Genomic DNA, 20,098 nt, shown 5'->3' on the forward strand with positions numbered 1-20,098 from the left:
AGCTGCCTGTGAGAGGCCTGAGAGTGCGGCTCCTGGACGGGACCAGAGCCTGCAGCTCTGGACGTTGGAGGCCTGAAGCGGGCCAGTGGGCATGCTCCTTTGTCCCACGGACGGTATCCTGACCCTGTTGCGATGCCCATGCGGAACTCTGATACGGCCCAACCCTGCGGTGGGAGCAGTGACTTCACCTGAGCACGTCGGGCCCTGGACTGGGCCATGAGCAAGAAGGTGGGAGCACACCCTTCCGGAGGGGGTAGGGCGAGGTCCCTGGCTGGGCCCGCTAAAAATCTTGTCCCATCTGCCCAGCAGGCCAGGTGGAGGAGGTGGTGATGGCCCTACCTCCCTCGTAGGGCCGTATACGGCCAGCCCTGTGCTCCATTGTGAGAGGCCTGACGAGCGTATAGGGGCATTGGACACAGGATCCTGGATCGCTCTGGGGACCCTCGATATCTATAGGTGACCTGACCCCCCTGCTATCAGGAATACAGTGTGCTGCGAACAGGGGGTCCCCACAGAACTTTTTCGAGGCAGACTCTGAATGCTGGGCCCTTCCGCTGACACAGGTCTCCTGCCTGGCTGTGCCGACTGTGATGGAGGCCCTAGAGGCAGATGGATTGTGTATACTTTCTGTGGCACCAGTGACGTAAGTCTTAGGGAGGAAGAGGGATTGACTTACTGGACTGATCTACTGGGATCTTGGTGCTGCACTGTTGACCTGGAAAGGCCCAATTCGTCTTTCTGCGAAACCTAGTGGCTAGCTCGGCATGTCTGCTGACCAGTGCTGATTCCATGGGTCTTCGTGAGGCGTGGCGCTCATGGCACCCAACGCTTCAGGCATACACTCATCAGTCGACTGTCGAAAAAACAGAATCTCAGATTTATTCAATGTGGGTGCTAGCGGCAGACCTCCTCTCGCTACAGTCTATCCGAATTCTTCCACGTGGTATATCTGATCACACCCACTCCTAGAGGAATGGGGTATTCGGCCGAAGGCTCTGCGCCCCGTCTGGAGGTTTAGGGTGTGGCATCTACGGGCTCCCAAATGTGCCTCTTTCGTAGAGGAGGAGTTGCAAGCCTTTTTTTCGAGCTAATGAATGCACTGTGTCGTTGGCAACAACGCTGTGGGCATTTAGTAAACCCTCCATGAAAGGACTGTTGTAAGGGTATGTGAGATGGCAAGAGTCTCTGCAACAAGAATGGGTGGCAGACCTAGTGGCCCAAATACTCTTTTTGGAGCGCTTATCTCAGCACCCTTTACAGGAAACACTGGTCCCTGAAATCAAAATATAGTTAGTCATATAATGAATATAGCCAAGATTGGTACTATATTTCAGCCAATGTCCAGCCGGACAAGGCACCTTTAATAAGTAGAAATGCTTAACAATAATAACGGGAATGTAAGTAGAATCTTAGTGGGACACAAGCCTGTATCCTTAGACTTACATTTCGCGAGGACAACATGTGAAAAACATGCAGGCAATTTCAACGATGTTTCTATTTTGAGAAATTTAAACAATAGCGAAACATCAAATACAAATACTGTCACCTTCACAGTACATTATATACAGAGAATCAAGTGTGTAAGGTGAACAATTATGTCGACGGCGTTTCGATCCTTATCAGGGGGATATCGGATCATCATCAGGACTGAACAATTAAATTGCCCATATTCAGATGCCTCATGGGTAAACCGAGGGAGCGTCTGTGACGGGTAACGAGATCAAATTACTCAAGACGAACGCGTTTGTTAGGTACAATGCCTAGGACAATTTTAGTATCGGATATGCAGACCACGGTAAAAATGCAAGCTTCGTCTAGGACAAATTTAGTATCGGATATGCAGACCACGGTATTAAAAATGCAAGCTTCGTCTCTGAATTGTGAGAGAAGGGAATTCCGTGGCCACGCGTGAAGCGTCTAGTTCGGGCAATGCCGGATCGGATCATTTGTTAATCATTTCTACTTATTAAAGGTGCCTTGTCCGGCTGGACATTGGCTGAAATATAGTACCAATCTTGGCTATATTCATTAAATGACTAATTATATTTTGATTTCAGGGACCAGTGTTTCCTGTAATAGATACCTACCCAAGGTCCCTGTTTAATTCCTTTGGGTGCCCTTGTTGGTTTTTCTCGTATCTCAGCACCCTGGCACAGAAGAGGCTCGGCACCTCCTGACGCTAGCACTGACCGAGCTACCACAAATCTCCCTTGAGGAGGCAAGGCAGTGCTGGAGAGCCTCGACCCAAAGAGTCTGAGTCCAAGGACAAGTCCATTAAGCTGTGTTATTGGCTGGCAACCCGTAATGTTTCTTCTAGAATAGTGCCTGCCATCAGGGACTTAGATGGCGATCTCCAGGAGGAGCTGCCAACAATCGCTTGGGTCTGTCCGACATTCTACCAAGACCTCTATGCACACTGTCCAATGCCCCCATCAGAGACAGAGTGACCTATTCTCTGGGACATTCCGATGCCCTCTTTCCCACACTTCTTGGCCCATGAATTAGACCAGCCCTTGACAGAGAAAGAGGTTGTCTAAGCTATATCTGGACTCCATTCGGGGAAATCCTCAGGCCCATTGAGTATTATAAGAGGTACCGTACCACTCTGCTACCCCACTTGCTGAACTTCTACGCAGAAGCATTACAGCGGGGATCGTTCCCTCCCGAACTAGATTGCGCAACTATTGTTGTCATCCCCAAGGAAACCCTACCTCTAGACTGGTGTTCCTTACACCGCCGGATTTCGCTTATTAATGCGGACATTAATATCTTTGCTCCAAACCTGTCGACTCGGCTGACCTGAACATTGTCACATCTCATTCACCCAAACCAATGTGGATTCATGCTGGGCAGGAGCAGTCGTCATTGCATTCGCCCCTCTCTCCCAGTCACTCTGTCAGGACAGCTCCCAGGCCCTTCTCCTGATAGACTTTTGCAAGGCCTTTGATACAGTCTCCTATGGCTTCCTGGATGCGGTTCTCCCGCGTACAGTCTTGGGAATGACATTTTTCAAAATGGTCCATCTCCTGTATAACAATCCCATGGCTCAGGTACTGATGAACGTCAGTCTGTCAAACTCCTGCCCAATTTGAAGAGGCACAGTCAAGCATTAGAATAAGGCCCACAACTCTTGCATATAACTTGTATCGATTGTAGTGCCTCGTTTCGGCGTAGCCCAAGTACCATGTAGGCTTGCCCTACTCGTACATTCTTTTCACTTTCCTGCTGCGACGCACCAAATAGCTGACATCTATTAAAATGCACTTCAATAAACATGACGTATTTAATGAACATACATCTCAAAACAGGTTTTCCAGTTGTCAGCTATGCGTGTAGGAAACATTGGTCACTAAAAGTGAAAGCCACTATAAAACTAATTTCAAATAGTGCGGCATAATTTCTCAGTGCTATAAAAAGTGTGAGGAGTACCCAACCCAAATAGTACTCATTTCAGCCACATCAGAAATGGGAAACGGTGAGTCTGTCACATCTTTAGAGTTAGAGCAGTCATATGCACGTGCAACCAAATTATGCAGATAGCCATTAAGCGAATCTGCAATCTTCGAACAATTAGGAAAGCAGGTCTGCTAATACGGTTATCCCAAAAATACATCTGAGCAAGTGAGGCGTAGATGTTTACATTAATTAACCAAGTTTCTCGCGACCTGTCAAAGATGTAATGTAGGTTGCTTTCTGACTCGGCAATGGGGGCTCAGCTTCACAGTGTTCTCAAATGAATTGGGCTGGAAGCATATTCCACATTAGAAAAGTGGCCAATGTTTAACTCCTTGAATAGAAGGATCCGTCTCACAAATAGAACGATCTGTCTCACAAAACAATGTTAATTCGAGGGGAGGCTGTGCAAAATACAACAAAAACCCAAACAAAACCTCGTAATTCTCAGCGTTTTCCGATCAGGGAGATGTTAAGAAACATTATGAGAGTCCTCATGCACCATGACCAATAAGAGAAGCGTAACTAACCTCTGACCCGCCAGTGCACATACAGACCATAACTGCCCATGACACTTCGGTGCTAGTATGAACATAGAGCACAGGAATGAGGGGGTGAGTGTTAATCTCCTAGGACATATGTTACGGTCTTGTCTTTACCGCTTAAATGCAGAGCCATTTTAGCTTTTTTTCTGCCCAATAACAAAAGAAGTTAGTTCAACTAACGGAAGCAGCCGCCATGGCGTAAAAAAAAATAGTTTCCAGCTTCCTTGCCACGTCGTCATGAAAGTGGCAAGGGGGTAAGGGCGTTTATCGTGGCAAGTAGCGACACTGCAAAGACACCAGCAGTAAGCAATTAATAATAATAAAACAAGTTTATTTGTAAAGTTATAAAAACATTTAAGTTACAAGAACTGTTGTGTGGTTAAGTGTCCTAAATTTCATAATATTTCTAACTATACGCAGCCTGTCGAAAAATGCCTATTTGTTTGTCGTGGACATAAATGTAATTGTAAACGAATGTGGCAACATGCGCCGTACACATATGAAATACATTTTTACCCTAAAATGATTGTGTTAAATGGAATGCTATGGTAACCTGACAAGGATAGGTTGTTTGTTTAATGAAGACATGCTCCGTTCACATATTAAATGCCCTTGTAATAACGTTTGTTTAAATTCCTACAGACATACATAGACAATAAAATAAAACAAGCAGCGGTGCAGGAAGGACGGGAAAGAGGGGGTGCTAGGCAGGAGGCAACAGATGGCCAACAAAAAGAAATGGTGACTAAAATCACAAGCATCGGCGCAGGAAGAATGGCAGCAATGACGGGAGGGAGGGAGTTTGGGCAAGGAGGCAACAGATGGCCAGAGACGACCAACAAAAAGAAACGGTGAATTCCGATTGGAAGGAACCAAGCACCCAAAGGTGGGACAGATGTACACTATTCACCAACCAGAGCGAAGGACTTTCGAAAGGCAGGCCAAACTTCCAACCAAAGCAGTGGCCATGTTGATCGCCCATAGACTCAATACAGCATGTGTTGCAGACAGTGCATGCACGCTGCTTAGCGTGACCTAAAAAGTACAGAACCTGGATACCCCCAATTTAGAATTGGCTAGCCCTTTTGTAATCCACAAATGCTGTTCGCATGCATTAGCACAGTAAAGTTGGACGTATTGGCTATGTGTTGTATGACATTACCACACGTTCATTCACCACACATGTTTTTACAACGCATACCACTATCACGCATTCACATTCACTCACATTTGAAATACCTTCACCACGCAATCCACTATAACGCATACTTTTACCACGCTTACTGTTAGTTTAAAATCCAGTCTAATACTGCCACCTACTGTTCATAAGTTATACATTAATTCTTAATACGTTATTGCTAACGTGCGTGTGTATATAAATATATATTATCTACTGGCGGTCGCCAGTAGATAGTTATAGTTAGGACCCTGTTTCCATAGGAAATCCGCAACATTCTATTTGGAATAACTTTGGCGCCGGTCGACGAATCCTCGCGAAATTTTCAAAATAGGTGGGGCGCTACGCTCCGCTCCTACCCTGAAAGTCTCGGGGGGGATTCGTCAAGCGGGGGCTGAGAAAAAAGGGGGGGTCCCAAAACGCGTTTTTCCCATGCATTTTTCCATAGGACCTTTAGACACAGCTACAGCCCGAACGGCTGAACAGAGTTACTTGAAATTTGGCAGAGAGGTAGTCCTCAGCTCAAGGAAGTGCCTTTTGTAGGTTTGGTGTAAATCTGTTCAGTAGATCCTGAGAAAATAGCATTTAAATCAATATATATATCTGTGGCAGCTTACGGTGCGCTTACCGTGCGCTTACGGTAAGCTTACCGTACGCGTACGGTGCCGTGCGCGAGCGCGATTCTGATTGGCTGTTTGATCTAAGTAAACATTCGAATCGGTCGAAACCAGGAAGCGGCGGCCGCCATTTTCTCTCTCGCACTCTGAGTGGGGCAGCAAAAACAAAGGCAAAAAACATCTAAAGGGGCTGTGTATTCAGTTCCTAACCACCTAGCATTGATGAAGGTGTCCCCAAAGAACCCCCAAGGGCAAAAATTCAATTTTTATTTTTTTTGAAAAATCGCCGATTACGCTTACCGTACGCGTACGGTAAAAATTAATAATAAAAAATAAATTATCCACAATATCCACACCCCGTGTGCAAATGGTGCCCGCAGGGCACCATTTGTGGACGGAATATAAGTCATAGAACATTTAAAAGATTACAATGCAAAACGAAGCGCATAATATGTCCTCCATGTGCGCACGGTGCGCAAAGCGCATCGTGCGTCCATGGCCCATCTAGCGTAACGTGGGCACGCGGTGCGCGCAGCGCACCGCGTGACCACCGTGCGTGCACGGCACTAACTGCGTAAAGTGGGCGCGCGGTGCGCGAAGCGCACCGTGCGCGCACGGAACGAACTGCGTTAACTGGGCGCGCACGCCATGAATGGCGTAAAGTAACTTAGCATTTAAAAAACCGTACAAATTTACTGAAAAAACCATAGGTTTCACACACGTTATAGTTAGGAATTAGCATTTAAAAAACCTTGCAAATTCACTGAAAAAACCATAGGTTTCACACATGTTATAGTTAGCTGGACATTTTACTGATAAAAAACCAATGAAATTCCCCCGTTATAGTTAGTGCAGGCAACTATAACTCACGCGACCGCAATCCTCTGCTGATGACATATGTGTCTTTATGAAAAAAAAATATTTGTAATATATGTATAGCTAAAATTTTATGGAAGAAGACATGGGCAAATAAGTGTCTAAATACAGTATTAGCATCAGCAGAGGATTGCGGTCGCGTGAGTTATAGTTGCCTGCACTAACTATAACGGGGGAATTTCATTGGTTTTTTTATCAGTAAAATGTCCAGCTAACTATAACATGTGTGAAACCTATGGTTTTTTCAGCGAATATATATATATATATAACAAATTACATTTGTCATTTTAATTTTTGCAAATATTTTATATTTTGGGGGGGAGACCTCCCCAACCCCCTTTTTTTAATAACCCTTTAAAATATAAAGCTACTTACCACATACTCCGAGTAGAAACCTATATGCGTTGTAAAGACTTGCGTGAAATAAGTTACTGCGATGTAAAACATGCGTTGTAATTGATTTTGATTGTAAAAAGTTTGTGGTAAAGGCTGTTCCCCTTCTCTAGGCCATGTTTGTTTCTGTTATGCACATGCTTTCTTGGCATGCAGGTGTGTGAATATTTCTGCTTGTTTTTCACATCCATCCGATCTTTTGACTTCTTACCACCCTGATAGGTGGTTGAATATCGTCTTAACTTTACATGTTTTAATTTACTATTAAATTCATCTGAACAAAGGAGCTGACTATGGTTTATCATTGCCCTTTTAGACTCCTATTACATTCTGTGACGTTGCTGCCTATTTCAATGAAGAGGAGTGGAGGCTGTTATATGAATGGCAAAAGGATCTTTACAGGAATGTGATGAAAGAGATTCAACAGGCTTTGATCTCGCTAGGTAAAGTTTAAGTTTAACTCATTGTTTAAAGTCTTACATTGTATGAAGAGAACCTTGCTTATTAACAATATGTTCTTTTCTTTGAGATAGAATTTCTCTGTTTTCTACTTTTTACGACATTCTCTACACAAATCTGTTTTGTCTCAGCTTCCAGAAACCAGGATACCAATGCTACTTGTGATTTAGTCTTAATATGCACAAATATGAACACTGGGTTAAATAGAAGTGGCTTTCTTGCACACAGGCTGCCCCAGGCACGTAACTGAGTCATAATTATTGGTGTCGTTTTTGTTTCCCCACCTACGCTTCTGAGAACCAAGGTGTCTTCAGACAATCCCGCAAATTAAGCAGAGCTTTACCTGCAACCAAAGAGGCACTGGACTGGTTTACCCACCAGGGTCTTCAGTGGCTGGGGATGGGCATGGAAGAGGCAACTGACAACTGATTGACTTTGCCAAAATTTGAGTCAACCCAAAGAGGTATAATTTTTGATAGTGGCACCAGGAAATAAAATCTTGTGTTTAAGTTAAAATATAGCCAGTTTAGATGCACTATTTCGTGAATTAGATTGAAATAATTTAGTTGGTGGCCTATATGTTGTTTGTTGCATATAAGCCGGCAAGGAACCAAAGGAAATATCATTTGGGGGTTTATTAGTTCCATTGACTAATTCCCCAATTTGTTCCTTTCAACCCCCTGAGTGTTGAAGCCCTGATATTCAAGTGAACCTCAATTATCAGGTAAAAAGTATTGATTTAAAAAAATATATGTGTAATATACCAGGGGTCATATTACATAAAGTGCCCCGGGGCCGCAACAGGCGCTTGCCCCATATTTGCGCGCCTCCGGGGCACTTTGGTATTACAGAAGGAGCTGCAGATGCTTGTGCGGCCCCTTCAGTAATACCAATAGCGCTGACTCGCATAAAGCGCTAGCGCTATTTTCAAGGGGGTGTTCCATCATTTGCATGGGGCGTGCCCCATGCAAATGAGGTAATCCTTTTTCCTCGGGGCCCGCCCTATTATTGACGCGGACGCAGAGGCAAAGAAGTTCTTTAAGTACCTAAAAGGTGTCGAACTGTCAGTGCACCCCTGATGGCAGTCCTCTGATGGGGGAAGGTGTCCCATGGACCCCCGAGACATCCCCTTGCAGGCAGGTGCAGTCACTGACTGCACCCGCCTGAAAGGGGATCTCTAATCCCCTCCAAGTGCAGGCTGGTTTCCCTGAATGTGCTGCCCTAGGGGCCGCACGAGTTCGCGGCTTCCCTTGGGGCAGCGCATTCATCGTAATAGAGCGCATTTTCATTGTTTATGCCGTCGCACCTTTTTAAAGAACTGATATGTCATATGTGCGCGTATTCTTTGGTCTGAGTCTGTATTTAGTAAGGATGTGTAGTGATTACCTTGTCTGTATTCATGTGGGGGTCAGGGGTTACTACTCCAGAGTTAGGGCGCCTCCCTTAAGTTTAGAACTAAAAGGCGATCATAAGGTGCTGGGTGATGGTATTGTCACATAACAGTATCATTGGTCTGTGATATTTTGGTTATTCCTTTTTTCCAAAGGTGGATTGGGAAAGTGAAATGCTAAAAACAATGCATATTCCATACAAAGCAACCTCTCATGCGAAATGCATGCTTAGTGCTCAAGTGTTGTTCAGAATGATCATACACACTCTCTGCTTACCCTTATTCCGAGTCTCTCAAGGGTCATACGAGTCTGGAGCGTGGTGTGGTCCTATAGTAACAATCTTATCAGGAGAAAGACAGTCATTAGATATACAATACAGATGAACATTTGTCTATACAGTGAAGCATGGGTGATTAGGCTGCATAATATCGCTATTATTTTGATGTGTGTATGAATTACCAAGCTTCATGTTGGCCATACTTTCTTATACTTTCTTTGACTGCGTATTCTTGATGGCAAATCCTACTTTGTTCATTTTAGTAATGCCCCTATACTTTCGGTTGCAAAGTGTATGTGATTCCAATTTTTAAAACTCAAGCCATAGGCCATGTTCCGCACACACTAATAAGTAATGGATAGAGAAGTAATATTCTCAAAAGACTGTATGTGACCCAGAACACACAATTTTTAGAAGCATCCAAAAGATCCAGACACTGTGGGTATAAAACTAGGATACTGTGAAATTAATATGATTAATTAAGATCACTGCGTAAAAATCTTTATAAGGAAACCAATTTATAGTACGGAATAATAATAGTTAGAAAGCCATAAATCCATCTGGGATGACTGCATATTAAAACCCCTTTTCTCTCCTTCCTTTGAAAACAAATTACAGTACATAGTGGCATTTAGAAAAAATGAGCACATGGGGCACGAGTTCCTTACTTTTCCCTTTACTGTTCCCCTTTCTACCTTTAACCTAAGTGGGACACTCGGTCAGCCAGCCAGATTTAATCTAAGAACTCCCATTCCTTTTTGGTTGAGTCCTTGTATCATCCTACCAGGGGGTGGAGAGGCGCCGATGATGAAGCATGTCACGATAAAGTGAGTGAGGTGTCCACTCCAATATCTTTGGATATCTAAGAGGTACTAGGAAGAGTGAAATGTAATGCTAACATTTGGTTGCACTTTTGGTGAACACTTTCACTGCCTTTTCTTTACAAAGCTACTCCAAGTGCATGTTTAATCTTTCGGATCCATGGCCACTTATATGCATAATAAAAGCAGAGGCATAACTCCAGGGGGATGTTTAGAGTGTGGCATCCCCCTAACAAATGTGTGTAGTTGTGTCCAGGGGCCTCCAGTCAGCCTAGCAGTGACTGTGGTTAGGTTTCCACTCGGATTAGCAACTTTTCAGGATGATTAGTAAGATAACTAAAGTGCAATTAATGCAGGGCAGATTTATGTATTGATAATAAGTAAAATATTATCCTTTCTCGAAGCTCTTGAAAGCACTTGATAATTGGACACCAACCAATTTTTAGCTCGGTCTGCGTCCCTGTTAGAAAACATGGAGAATTATATCTCCAATCAGCTGAGAAAAATAGTGTCAACATCTCAGCAGGGTGGTTTGACATGGATTGTCAAAAGGCTTAGAAAGTTTTCTTTGATGCAGTTAAGGGTAAAGCAGTAGTGGTTACTTTCTTTCACGGAAAAGGAGGGGGTATTGGAGCTGATTTGTCAAAATAGGTTATATACTAAAAGAAACTGAACTAAAAGACAATTATCTGTGCCAATTCAGTGTTGATAAAAATATGATGGCTTTTTATCACTTCCTTGTTTTTTCTATAGTGAACCCTAGCATGACAGACATCAAATTTCGTATTAGGGTATTTATCTATTTCGATACAGCAGAATATCTTCACTTGTCCTGGTAATAGTAAAAATAAGTATTTCATAGTGATCTTTGAATGTCACTTTGTATTATCATTTGTTTTCTCCAATAAATCGATCTACAAAGTCGCTGTGCTTATCAATTATTTTTATTTCTTTCCATAATTTGTCTTATAATTTCATATTGCTGTATGGGTACATTGGTCCAATTATAATATGCAGAACATTGGTGCAGTGACAATGTACAGGTCATTAGCTGACACATGTTTCACCCTAGTGCGATCATACATGGGTCTTTTTTCAAGGATTTAAGATTATCAATATTTCCGCTTTGATAAGTCATACGGACTTTTGTTGATAAGTGAGTAGTGCCTTGTGGTCACTTCCTCTCTTATTCATGGGTGATGTCATAGTTGCAAAGTCTTAGTTACCCCTAAGTGGCTTATCCTTTTGGCTACTGGAATATTCAACCAGAAGCATCCCGAATTATTACAGTTAGTCAAGCACTCACAGACATCAGGGAACTGTCAAAATAAAGGCCCGTTTCCGTTAGCATTGACTGGTTTCTGGGGCTAGACATTAGCAGCAGCATTCATACTGGTCCAGGTCCAAAATGTGTCCAATAGGTGTTCTTCTGTAAGCTGGACAGAAGATCCAACTTGTCTCTCCAAGTCATGACCTAATGTCGGCTCGAATTAGTGCATTCTCTAAGTTCAAAGGGCACAGCAAAGGCATGGGCACAGTTTACATCTTAAGAAAGGAGTCTGGAACGGCTCTTTCCCCCCAGAATGCAGTGCTGACAAACCTCCATCTATGCAGCTATCCCCATACACTTTCCTGATGGCCTATCTGGAAAGGAATCTTGTTTAGTCTCTTCATGAACCCTGGAAAACAAAGAACAGCTAAGAAAGAAGTGAGTGGAGGATGGGGTTGTCTTCTGTGAGCTGCATCTATGTCTATGTCTACTTTCCGATGAAGATTCATTCCAAATGTTAGGACCCTTATGTTTGTGAACATCTGAAAGGTACAAATAAAATAATAAAACATGAATTGACCCCCATCTACCTCAAGCACATAGTTCTTAATTACATGGGAGTCCAGCTGACCGTTTCTCTTTGATTAGCAGTTCACTCCACAATAGCTACAGACATGCAGCCATCTGCTAGGACTTTTGCTAGGGGTTGGTAATAGTGGCTCCTCCACAGAGAATACAGGTACCAGTTTAGGGTCTTCCCTATCAATGTGCACCATGTGAGTGCCAGGAGCAGCTCCAGTTTGCCTTTTGAGGTGTGCCTCTGAATCAGTGGCCTCACAAATTAGCCAAAAGACAGGAAGTGTCAGGAATGAAGGAAAAATAGAGTGGATCTTACAGCCTTGCATATTTAGGGACTTAGCATTTATAGGCTGAGGGGCACAATAAAGCTTTACATACGGGACCTAGGAGTGAGTTGGTTGGTTACTGGTTCCTCAGCTTCTGCTGATTGAATCCTGGTTTGCTTCTTCTACCCTGTGAATAAAAAGGGGGAGTGCAAGGCCCGTAACCAGGCCAAAGAACTCTTCCGTATTATCCCAGACTTTAACTCTCCAACAGCTGATAAATCAGACTTATCTTCCTCTGATGAGTTATGTAATAACCATATATTTTACTTCCAAGATAAAGTTTAAAATGTTTCCACCACGATTGAAGCTGAAGCCAATCTTAGCATGTGGGCAATGTTACTACTAACACCGGTGCTTCACTCTGCCCAGCGCCATTTCCTGTAGTTTTTTCTAACTTCGTCAGCAGAAGCATAACTGTGTTCCATTGTGCAATCTGCTTTCCCTTCTCTCTCATCTTTGGACCCCTGCCTGCTCTGGGTCTTTCAGACCTTGGCTCCAGTAGTTGGGCCTCTAATTCCTAAGCTGCTCTTGAGTTCGAAGCTGGAACAAAGCCTTGCTACCCTTTTGAAAGTAGGTGATGGTGGGCGCTAGTCTTGTGCCCAAGACTATAGAGTACATTTTAAAGTCCATATTAATTAAAGTGAGAAGCTGATTGCAGATGTACCTATCGCTGGGTTTGAACTTTGTAGGAAACATAGCAATATTTGATTCCGTAAATAAAAGCTTATATGATTCTTTGTTGTATGGCCATTATCAGCAGGTGTTGCGATTCAAAGGCCTTGCAAAACCGTACCGGAAGCCCACCCTCTCTGGAAGACTTTCCTGAAATTAGTGCTGTAGTTGTGAAGAAAAATATCACATATTTATCTTCATCAAGTGCTGGGGTGAACGTCACTGATACAGAATGGTTTTGGCTATGTTGACAGGAGTTATCTCTGTGTATAACACTCACTATATAATATCTATTGAACTTTCTGTATCTCATCCTAGTTAGATAGTAATAAAGCACCATGAAGGCGAACCTCAGAATTGGCCACTGGTATTCTAATAACTACAGAAGAAACAACAATTGCAAGCAATCATGCCCCCATGCCCACTGTTCTCTAAGAGATTTAATTCCACATTGTATAAGATATAATCAAGGCCTTTTGTCTAATGTTGTATTTTTCTCCATAATATATTTTTCTTTATGGTCACTATTAAATGCATTACATTTATTTTATCTTTCTCCTCACTTTCGAAACAGGCCCTGTGATTGCCTCCTCTGTGTTTTCACTAAGGAATAAAGAAAAGGAACAATTAGCAACAGACCAACAAGACTATGAAAGAGGACACGAAAAAGATCATACCCTGGGTGAGATAATTCTACTTCAGTAGTGTGGGGTGCACAGTAAAGTGAAGGATTGGTGCCTGCATTGCACCAACTCCTATTTCCATACACTAATCCAAAAACTTCAGGAAGGTGAAGAAGTAATTTAGATCAAGATGATTTGTGATAGTTCTTCCTGGACATAGAAATCTTGGACCATGTTGTATATATGACCAGTGTTACTCCTTGACTTATTTTACACGTTCTTGCCACCTTGCTCGTGATTCAAACTAGGAAATACATTTTTGTTTATTTACAAATGTTTTCTTAACAACCTAGTGCTATTCAACCTAATAAATCCCCCTGCTCATTGCATTCTTTATATATTTATCCAGATAAAGCACTTCTTTAAAATCATATAGAGGAATCTATTCGCTACAAACCAATGCTGATCGCTTTGGTGTGGGGTGATTATGTCTATCTCTGAGGCAAGCGTTTCATTGCTATTCAGTTCTTTCATTAAAATCGGTTCACATTGTCTTATTTTGAGTGGTTATATAAGAAGTATGTGTGTCACTTTGCCTTTAAGCCCTTGCACATAGAATACAGACCCTTCCTGCTTTTGAATATCCCTTTCCCCAAATTTCTGACAATGCCTACCATTTTATTTGTCCTAAACATAATTTCAATTAGGTGAAAGTTGTTCATTGATTATGGAATTTCAGATTTGTTTATGTGCTGAGTAGGCCAAAAGATAGTCCAGATAGAATAGTATTGCTGCAGTTATATGCCTAGAGCTTGGTTTGTAGTGCTCGAAAGGAAGAGCAAATTGTAGAGGACAGGCGAATAAGATCTGTTAGACAAGTATAGCACTGAATAGTATATGCTGGCATATTAGTATGGGATATGTACCGATATGAAAGAAGGACCCAATAGTGAGTGGTTACGACAGCTGTGGACTTTAAAAGATAGAATGACAAGCAAGACTCAAGTTGTCTTATGGCTTGCGAGGGCAAACCATTCTAAATCTTGTATCACTTTCTAAATTATCTACCTTTCTAACTCACAGATCAACAGTACAGTTTTAGTTGCCTGTGGAGCCTTGCTCATCCATTTTGGGCTCCCGCCCAAACCTTTCAGCCATATAACGCTACAGGCACAATTGGCAATTTTCCCATCTTAAAATTTTATAAAAGGCATTAAAGATAATCCACCATTGGTTTGTCTACTTTTTCATAAGAGGTCCTTGAACCAGTTCTTTTTTTGTTTTTGGTCTATCTAGTTCATTCTTACTCTTGAATCATGCTCCGTATGTGTCCCACCAAATATGACTATATCACCCTGTTAACAGTTGACTACTTTCACCTCGGTAAGTACAGAAGCCATCACTCTGATTAACAGAGGCTACCGACACCAGTCCAAATGGCATCCTTTTGAACTTGAATGCTACTATGGGAGTTAAAAATGCTGTAAACTTTTGTGAACTCTCTACCAACTGCACTTGGTGATATGCCTGTCTGAAGTCAAGTGTTGTGAAAAATGTCACCCCTGCCAAGGATGAAACTATCTCATTTATATTTGAAAGTGAAAAACTGTCCACAATCGCCTATTTATTGAGTGCCCTGAGATCCACACACAGCCTAATATCTCCGCTAGGTTTCTCGGCCACGACAATCGGAGCTAACCATTCAGTGGCTTCAACTGGTGTTACGATGTTTTGACTAGTCAGTTTCTCCAATTCCTGTTCAACCTTTCCTTGTAATAAACAGGAATTCTTCTCACGTTGGCCACTGTTGGTATAGCTCCTTTCTTTAATTGAATACGCTCATAGCCCTTCAAACATCCTAATTTCTCTTTAAACAATGATGGGTATTCAGACACAAAATCGCTAGACTCTGTCTCAACCTCCTGTACCTGCACCGGAGGTTCTGCATTTGGATTCAAAGTAAATCCCAACAATCGTTACTGTGGCCACCCAAATATATCATCACCTTTCTTGGACACATACATTTTGCCAACCATTAATTTTGTTTCTAGTTCAATACACGCATTAAAATATCCAAGCATTCTTATTGATTGGCCCCCATACCGAGCAGGGCGCACATCCATATTATTTTATTAGTTTTTTTCTTGAAACCAATGACCATACATGTCTTTAGAAATAATCGTTAGATGCAAACATGAACCCAACTTCATTTTGAGTTCAATATCATCAGTTTTCACCACACCAGTTGGGTGTTTTTGTCCTGCTCCCTCAACCTGAAATACAATGTCCTGAGTGATCTCTTTTACCTCCTTGCTCTGTTCTCTCCTTTGCTTATTCCTACAACATCTTAGAAAATACAGTTCCCATGGAGGGTAGCCATTCCGGCCAACTTCAGTTTGATTCAGCAGAAGGTCCTGCACAGAAGATATTTTAACTGGGTCCTGCTACACAAAATAGGTAGGGCTGTGGACGATCGTTGTCTTCGGCAATGTGGCCAGTGGGGTACCTTTGTTCACACAATGTGGAGCTACCCAACACTTCAGCTCCTTCTGGGAAGCGGTGACTGCATCCCTGGCGGAGGCAATAGGAGTACATTTGCCACAACTGCATCAAAGTTGTTGCTAGGGGTCTGGACAGAATCTGAGGTTACCTCGTACACACACTCTTAATTAACCGGGGCTACATCATGGCCAACAGAGACATTGCTAGGCATTGGGGTAGTCCACAATGCCTGGGGCTGGTGGAGTTGTGGGAAGGGATGGAACTGTGCAGGGTCAAGGAAAAAATGATATATGAGAGTCGTGTTGTATGGGTAAATATGGTAACATTTGGGGGACCTGAGAGGGTTTGGGGTTTGTTGCAAGTCCCGGAGATGATGAGGTCAGGGTTGACTGAGGTGTAGGAGGGACCAGGACGATGCATGGGGGGGGTTGGTTGTTATGTTAGATAAGCTTCTATAGCGCGCGACTCACCAGGGGGCATCTCGGCGCTCTGCTAGAATTATCCCAAGACCGGAAGGAACGGGGCATTTTATAAAAAAGGAAGGCTTTTAGCTGTTTCCTAAAAGTGCTATACACTGTGATTCTGCGAAGAGAGTCTGGAAGCTGATTCCAGTATCTAGGTGCCAAGTATGAAAAGGATTTTCCTCCAGAACGGCATAGCCTGATACGTGGCACTTGTAGGAGAGCCCACGCACCGGACCGCAGATTTCTGATAGGGACATGCTTGACAAGTCTCTTTTGGAGACATCTGGGGCCTCTACCACCGAGTGCCGAATACGTGAGACAGCAGATCTTAAAAAACGATCTTTTTCTCACTGATAACCAGTGGAGTTCTCGCAACAGGGGAACCGATGCGTAACCTGCTGGGTGGTTCATTACCATCCTAGCTGCCGTATTTTGGGTGACCTGGAGTTTACTCAACAAGATCTCTCCTACCCCGGCCAGTAGGGCATTACCATAGTCCAGGCGACTGATAACCATTGCCTGAACCAAGGTTTTACGATGGGTTGTGGGCAGAAAGGGGAGAATTTTACGCAGCAGACGCAGGCTATAATAGCAGGAGCTCGTTGTCACAGCTATATGGTCTCTCATAGATAGAGACTGATATAGTTTTAGCCCCAGATTTTTATCACATAGTCGGAGTAGGGGCAACTCCCAGTTGGGCCAGCCACCAGTCCTCTGACCAGCTGACAGTTGCTTTACCTATCAGCATTAGCTCGGTTTTGCTGGGGTTTAACTGGAGGCAATTCCGTGTCATCCAGTTTGAGATTTCAAGCATTCCTCCGGCGAATTGAGCTTTCTCTGCTACTAGGTTCAGGCCAACCGGGAAGATGAACTGAGTATCATCAGCATAAGAGATGATTTCAAAGCCCAATTTTTCCGCTATTCCGGCTAACAGGGACATATAGATATTAAATAGGGTCGGACTTAGGCACGAGCCCTGGGGTACGCCTTTATCTAGAGGGATTGAATCTGACAAGTATGGCCCAAGCATGATTGTCTGAGATCTTCCAGTCATAAAGTTACGTAACCGTTTTAAGGCTCTTCCCTGGATACCACAGGATTCCAATCTCTCCGCTAGCACTTCGTGGGAAATGGTATCGAAAGCTGCGGAGAGATCCAGCCGAATCAATATTGCTGAGCCCCCTACATCCATTTGTAGCCTAAGCGAATCCGTGACTGCTAAAATTGCAGTCTCGGTGCTGTAGCCCGGTCGGAACCCTGATTGTGATGGGTCCAATATTTCATTTAGTTCTAAATATTGGCTTAGTTGTTTATTTACCATGCCTTCCAACGCTTTTCCCAATAAAGGTAAAAGAGAGATCGGGCGGTAATTACCAAATTCTTGCGGGTCTGCCGTTGGTTTCTTCAGGATAGGATGCACATATGCCTCCTTCCATGTTCTTGGAATATTCCCAGATTGAATAGATAGGTTATATAGTTGGAGTATAACTGGCTCACAGCTGGTAGCTAAAAGAGCCATCGTTTTGGGAGGGCAGAGATCAGTTGGTGAGCCAGATTTAGCTGAGGCGAGTGCTTTGGAAACTTCCTCGAGTAATTGGAGCGAAACACTCCAAAGTACTGCCTGTCCTTTTTTCCAGCTCCCTACAACTGAGAACATCAGGGGGTAGTACGTTTTTGGATGGAAAATTTGCATAGATTCTAGTAATCTTGTCTTGAAAATAACTGGCTAACTGGTTACAAAAATCCTGTGTTTCCACAGGGGATTGACTGCAGGCCTGCGGGGATACAAATTCTTTAACTATACTAAAAAGCGCCTTAGGGGAATTCGCTGCACCTTCAATTTGATTGAAGATAAATTGGCGCCTTGCCAGTTTTAAATTGAGATGATAGGAGGTCAAGGAATGTTTATACAGTCTTCTATCTTGCATTTCTTTGCTGACACGCCAAACTCTCTCTAATCTTTTACATTTAGACTTTTCTGTCCTAAGCTCGCTGGTGCACCAGGGGGCTGACTGGCGGTTTGACCGCTGAGTCATGTTCTTTTTGGGAATGACTGCATCCAAGGCAGTAAAGAACGCCTTGTTGAAATCCTCCAACGTTAGCTCATTTCCCATCTCCATTTTTCCTTTCTCTAGGTGAAAGGCCTCCTCAAAGCGTTCAACTGTGAGATTACGCCAAGGTCTAATCATTATTTGTTTCTTCGCCAGGCTGGGGGCAGTAGGCCAAGGGCAGCACAGCTCAACAGCAAAACTAACCATCGCATGGTCAGACCATGTAAGCGGCTCTGGAGGGTTACAGGCTAGATTGTTAATGTTAGCAAAAATAAGATCTAACGTGACCAGCACTGTGAGTCGGACCAGTCACTCTTTGGGTCAGGCCAAGCAAATCGAGGGCGGACAAGAGGTGGTTCACCTCCTGACTCATAAGGTCTTCCCCATGGAAATTAAAATCTCCCAATAGGAGGAACTTGTTTGCAGCGAGCACATGCATAGCAATTAGTTCGATCAATTTGTCTGCGAACCCAGTCTTCGAGCCCGGTGGACGATATAATAGGGCTCCATTCCAACTATCCGTGGGGGAGGTGACAATTTTAAAAATTCCTATTTCCATGCTGTCATTTCTAAGTGTGGATATCCAATTTATTTTAAGGTGCTTTTTATATGCTACAGCAATCCCACCACCTATCTTTCCCTCTCTGTCCAGATGCTACAGAGTATACATCTCTGGAATGGCCATTACTATCAGTGGATAATTAGTGGGGTTTAACATGTTTCCGTGAGAAAACATATATCTGGAGAGTGCGATGCAATCATATCCCAGATTTCGAAAGGGTGCTTCGCAAGTGATCTCACGTTGCATAGTATACACTTTAGCCCACTAGCCTTTTGCTCCATAAAGTTGTTCCTAATCCCAGGGTCCCTTATTAACTGGGGCCCTTGAAATTGGCAGTGCCTACAGGCCAGAGGGCCCTCTAGAAAGCCCGGGAATTTCTGCTAGCAACAGAGATAATTCTGGTGCTTAGCTGACTCCCATCCCCTAAGTTTCCATAGGAAATCACCTGAATAGGAGATACGAGAGGGAGAGGGACACTTTACCTCAATTTGGGCAGGGTGGGTGGCCTCTGGGCTGATTGTATGGTTGTATGATTGTGTCAATTATCTGTTGGTGAGAAGGGGATGGGGGAGGGAAGGAGGTACCCGGGTTTTGGTTGTTCCATAATGGCTGCTGAGTTTGTTTTTTATTGAAGAGATGGCTGTACCTTCCAAAAAATGGCTGTTAGAAGCAGCATTGCATTTGTTTTTGGCAAAATGCTTACCTTTCAATCTTACTCACTTGCAGCATATTTTATTGTTCAAAGTTAGCTGATGAAATAAAAGGACCTAACTGTTAATGTTGGATTTATAGCATCTTTCCTACTGCTCTACAAAGTCTCTAAACATTCAGGGAAGGCTTCTTGGATAAGAGATCAATTGGTCATGTAGGAAGAACCTTTTCTTTGATTTTTCTGAGCCCAGAGGCTGCCGGTTTCTTCCAGGCAGATGCAGATGTCCCTGTTGCTAGGATCTGCCACGCTTTCTCAGTCTCAGGGAAAACATTTCCACACACAAGACAGGTCAGTTCCTGATTCCACCATGTTGGTCAGACATATGCTA

General features: G+C 43.3%; 1 protein-coding gene across 1 annotated transcript in view; it reads left to right on the top strand.

The window, feature by feature from the left end:
- Nucleotides 1-20,098, top strand: part of LOC146861886 (uncharacterized) — a 70,338-nt gene that overhangs the window by 16,252 nt on the left and 33,988 nt on the right. Inside the window, exons 2-3 of the mRNA XM_085641064.1 lie at nucleotides 7,378-7,504; nucleotides 13,431-13,538. Coding sequence (XP_085497190.1) covers nucleotides 7,378-7,504; nucleotides 13,431-13,538 — 235 coding nt within the window. The remainder of the gene's footprint in view (nucleotides 1-7,377; nucleotides 7,505-13,430; nucleotides 13,539-20,098) is intronic.

This window comes from Triturus cristatus, chromosome 2_2 (assembly GCF_964204655.1).
Source record: "Triturus cristatus chromosome 2_2, aTriCri1.1, whole genome shotgun sequence".
In the NCBI taxonomy this organism is placed as follows: domain Eukaryota; kingdom Metazoa; phylum Chordata; class Amphibia; order Caudata; family Salamandridae; genus Triturus; species Triturus cristatus.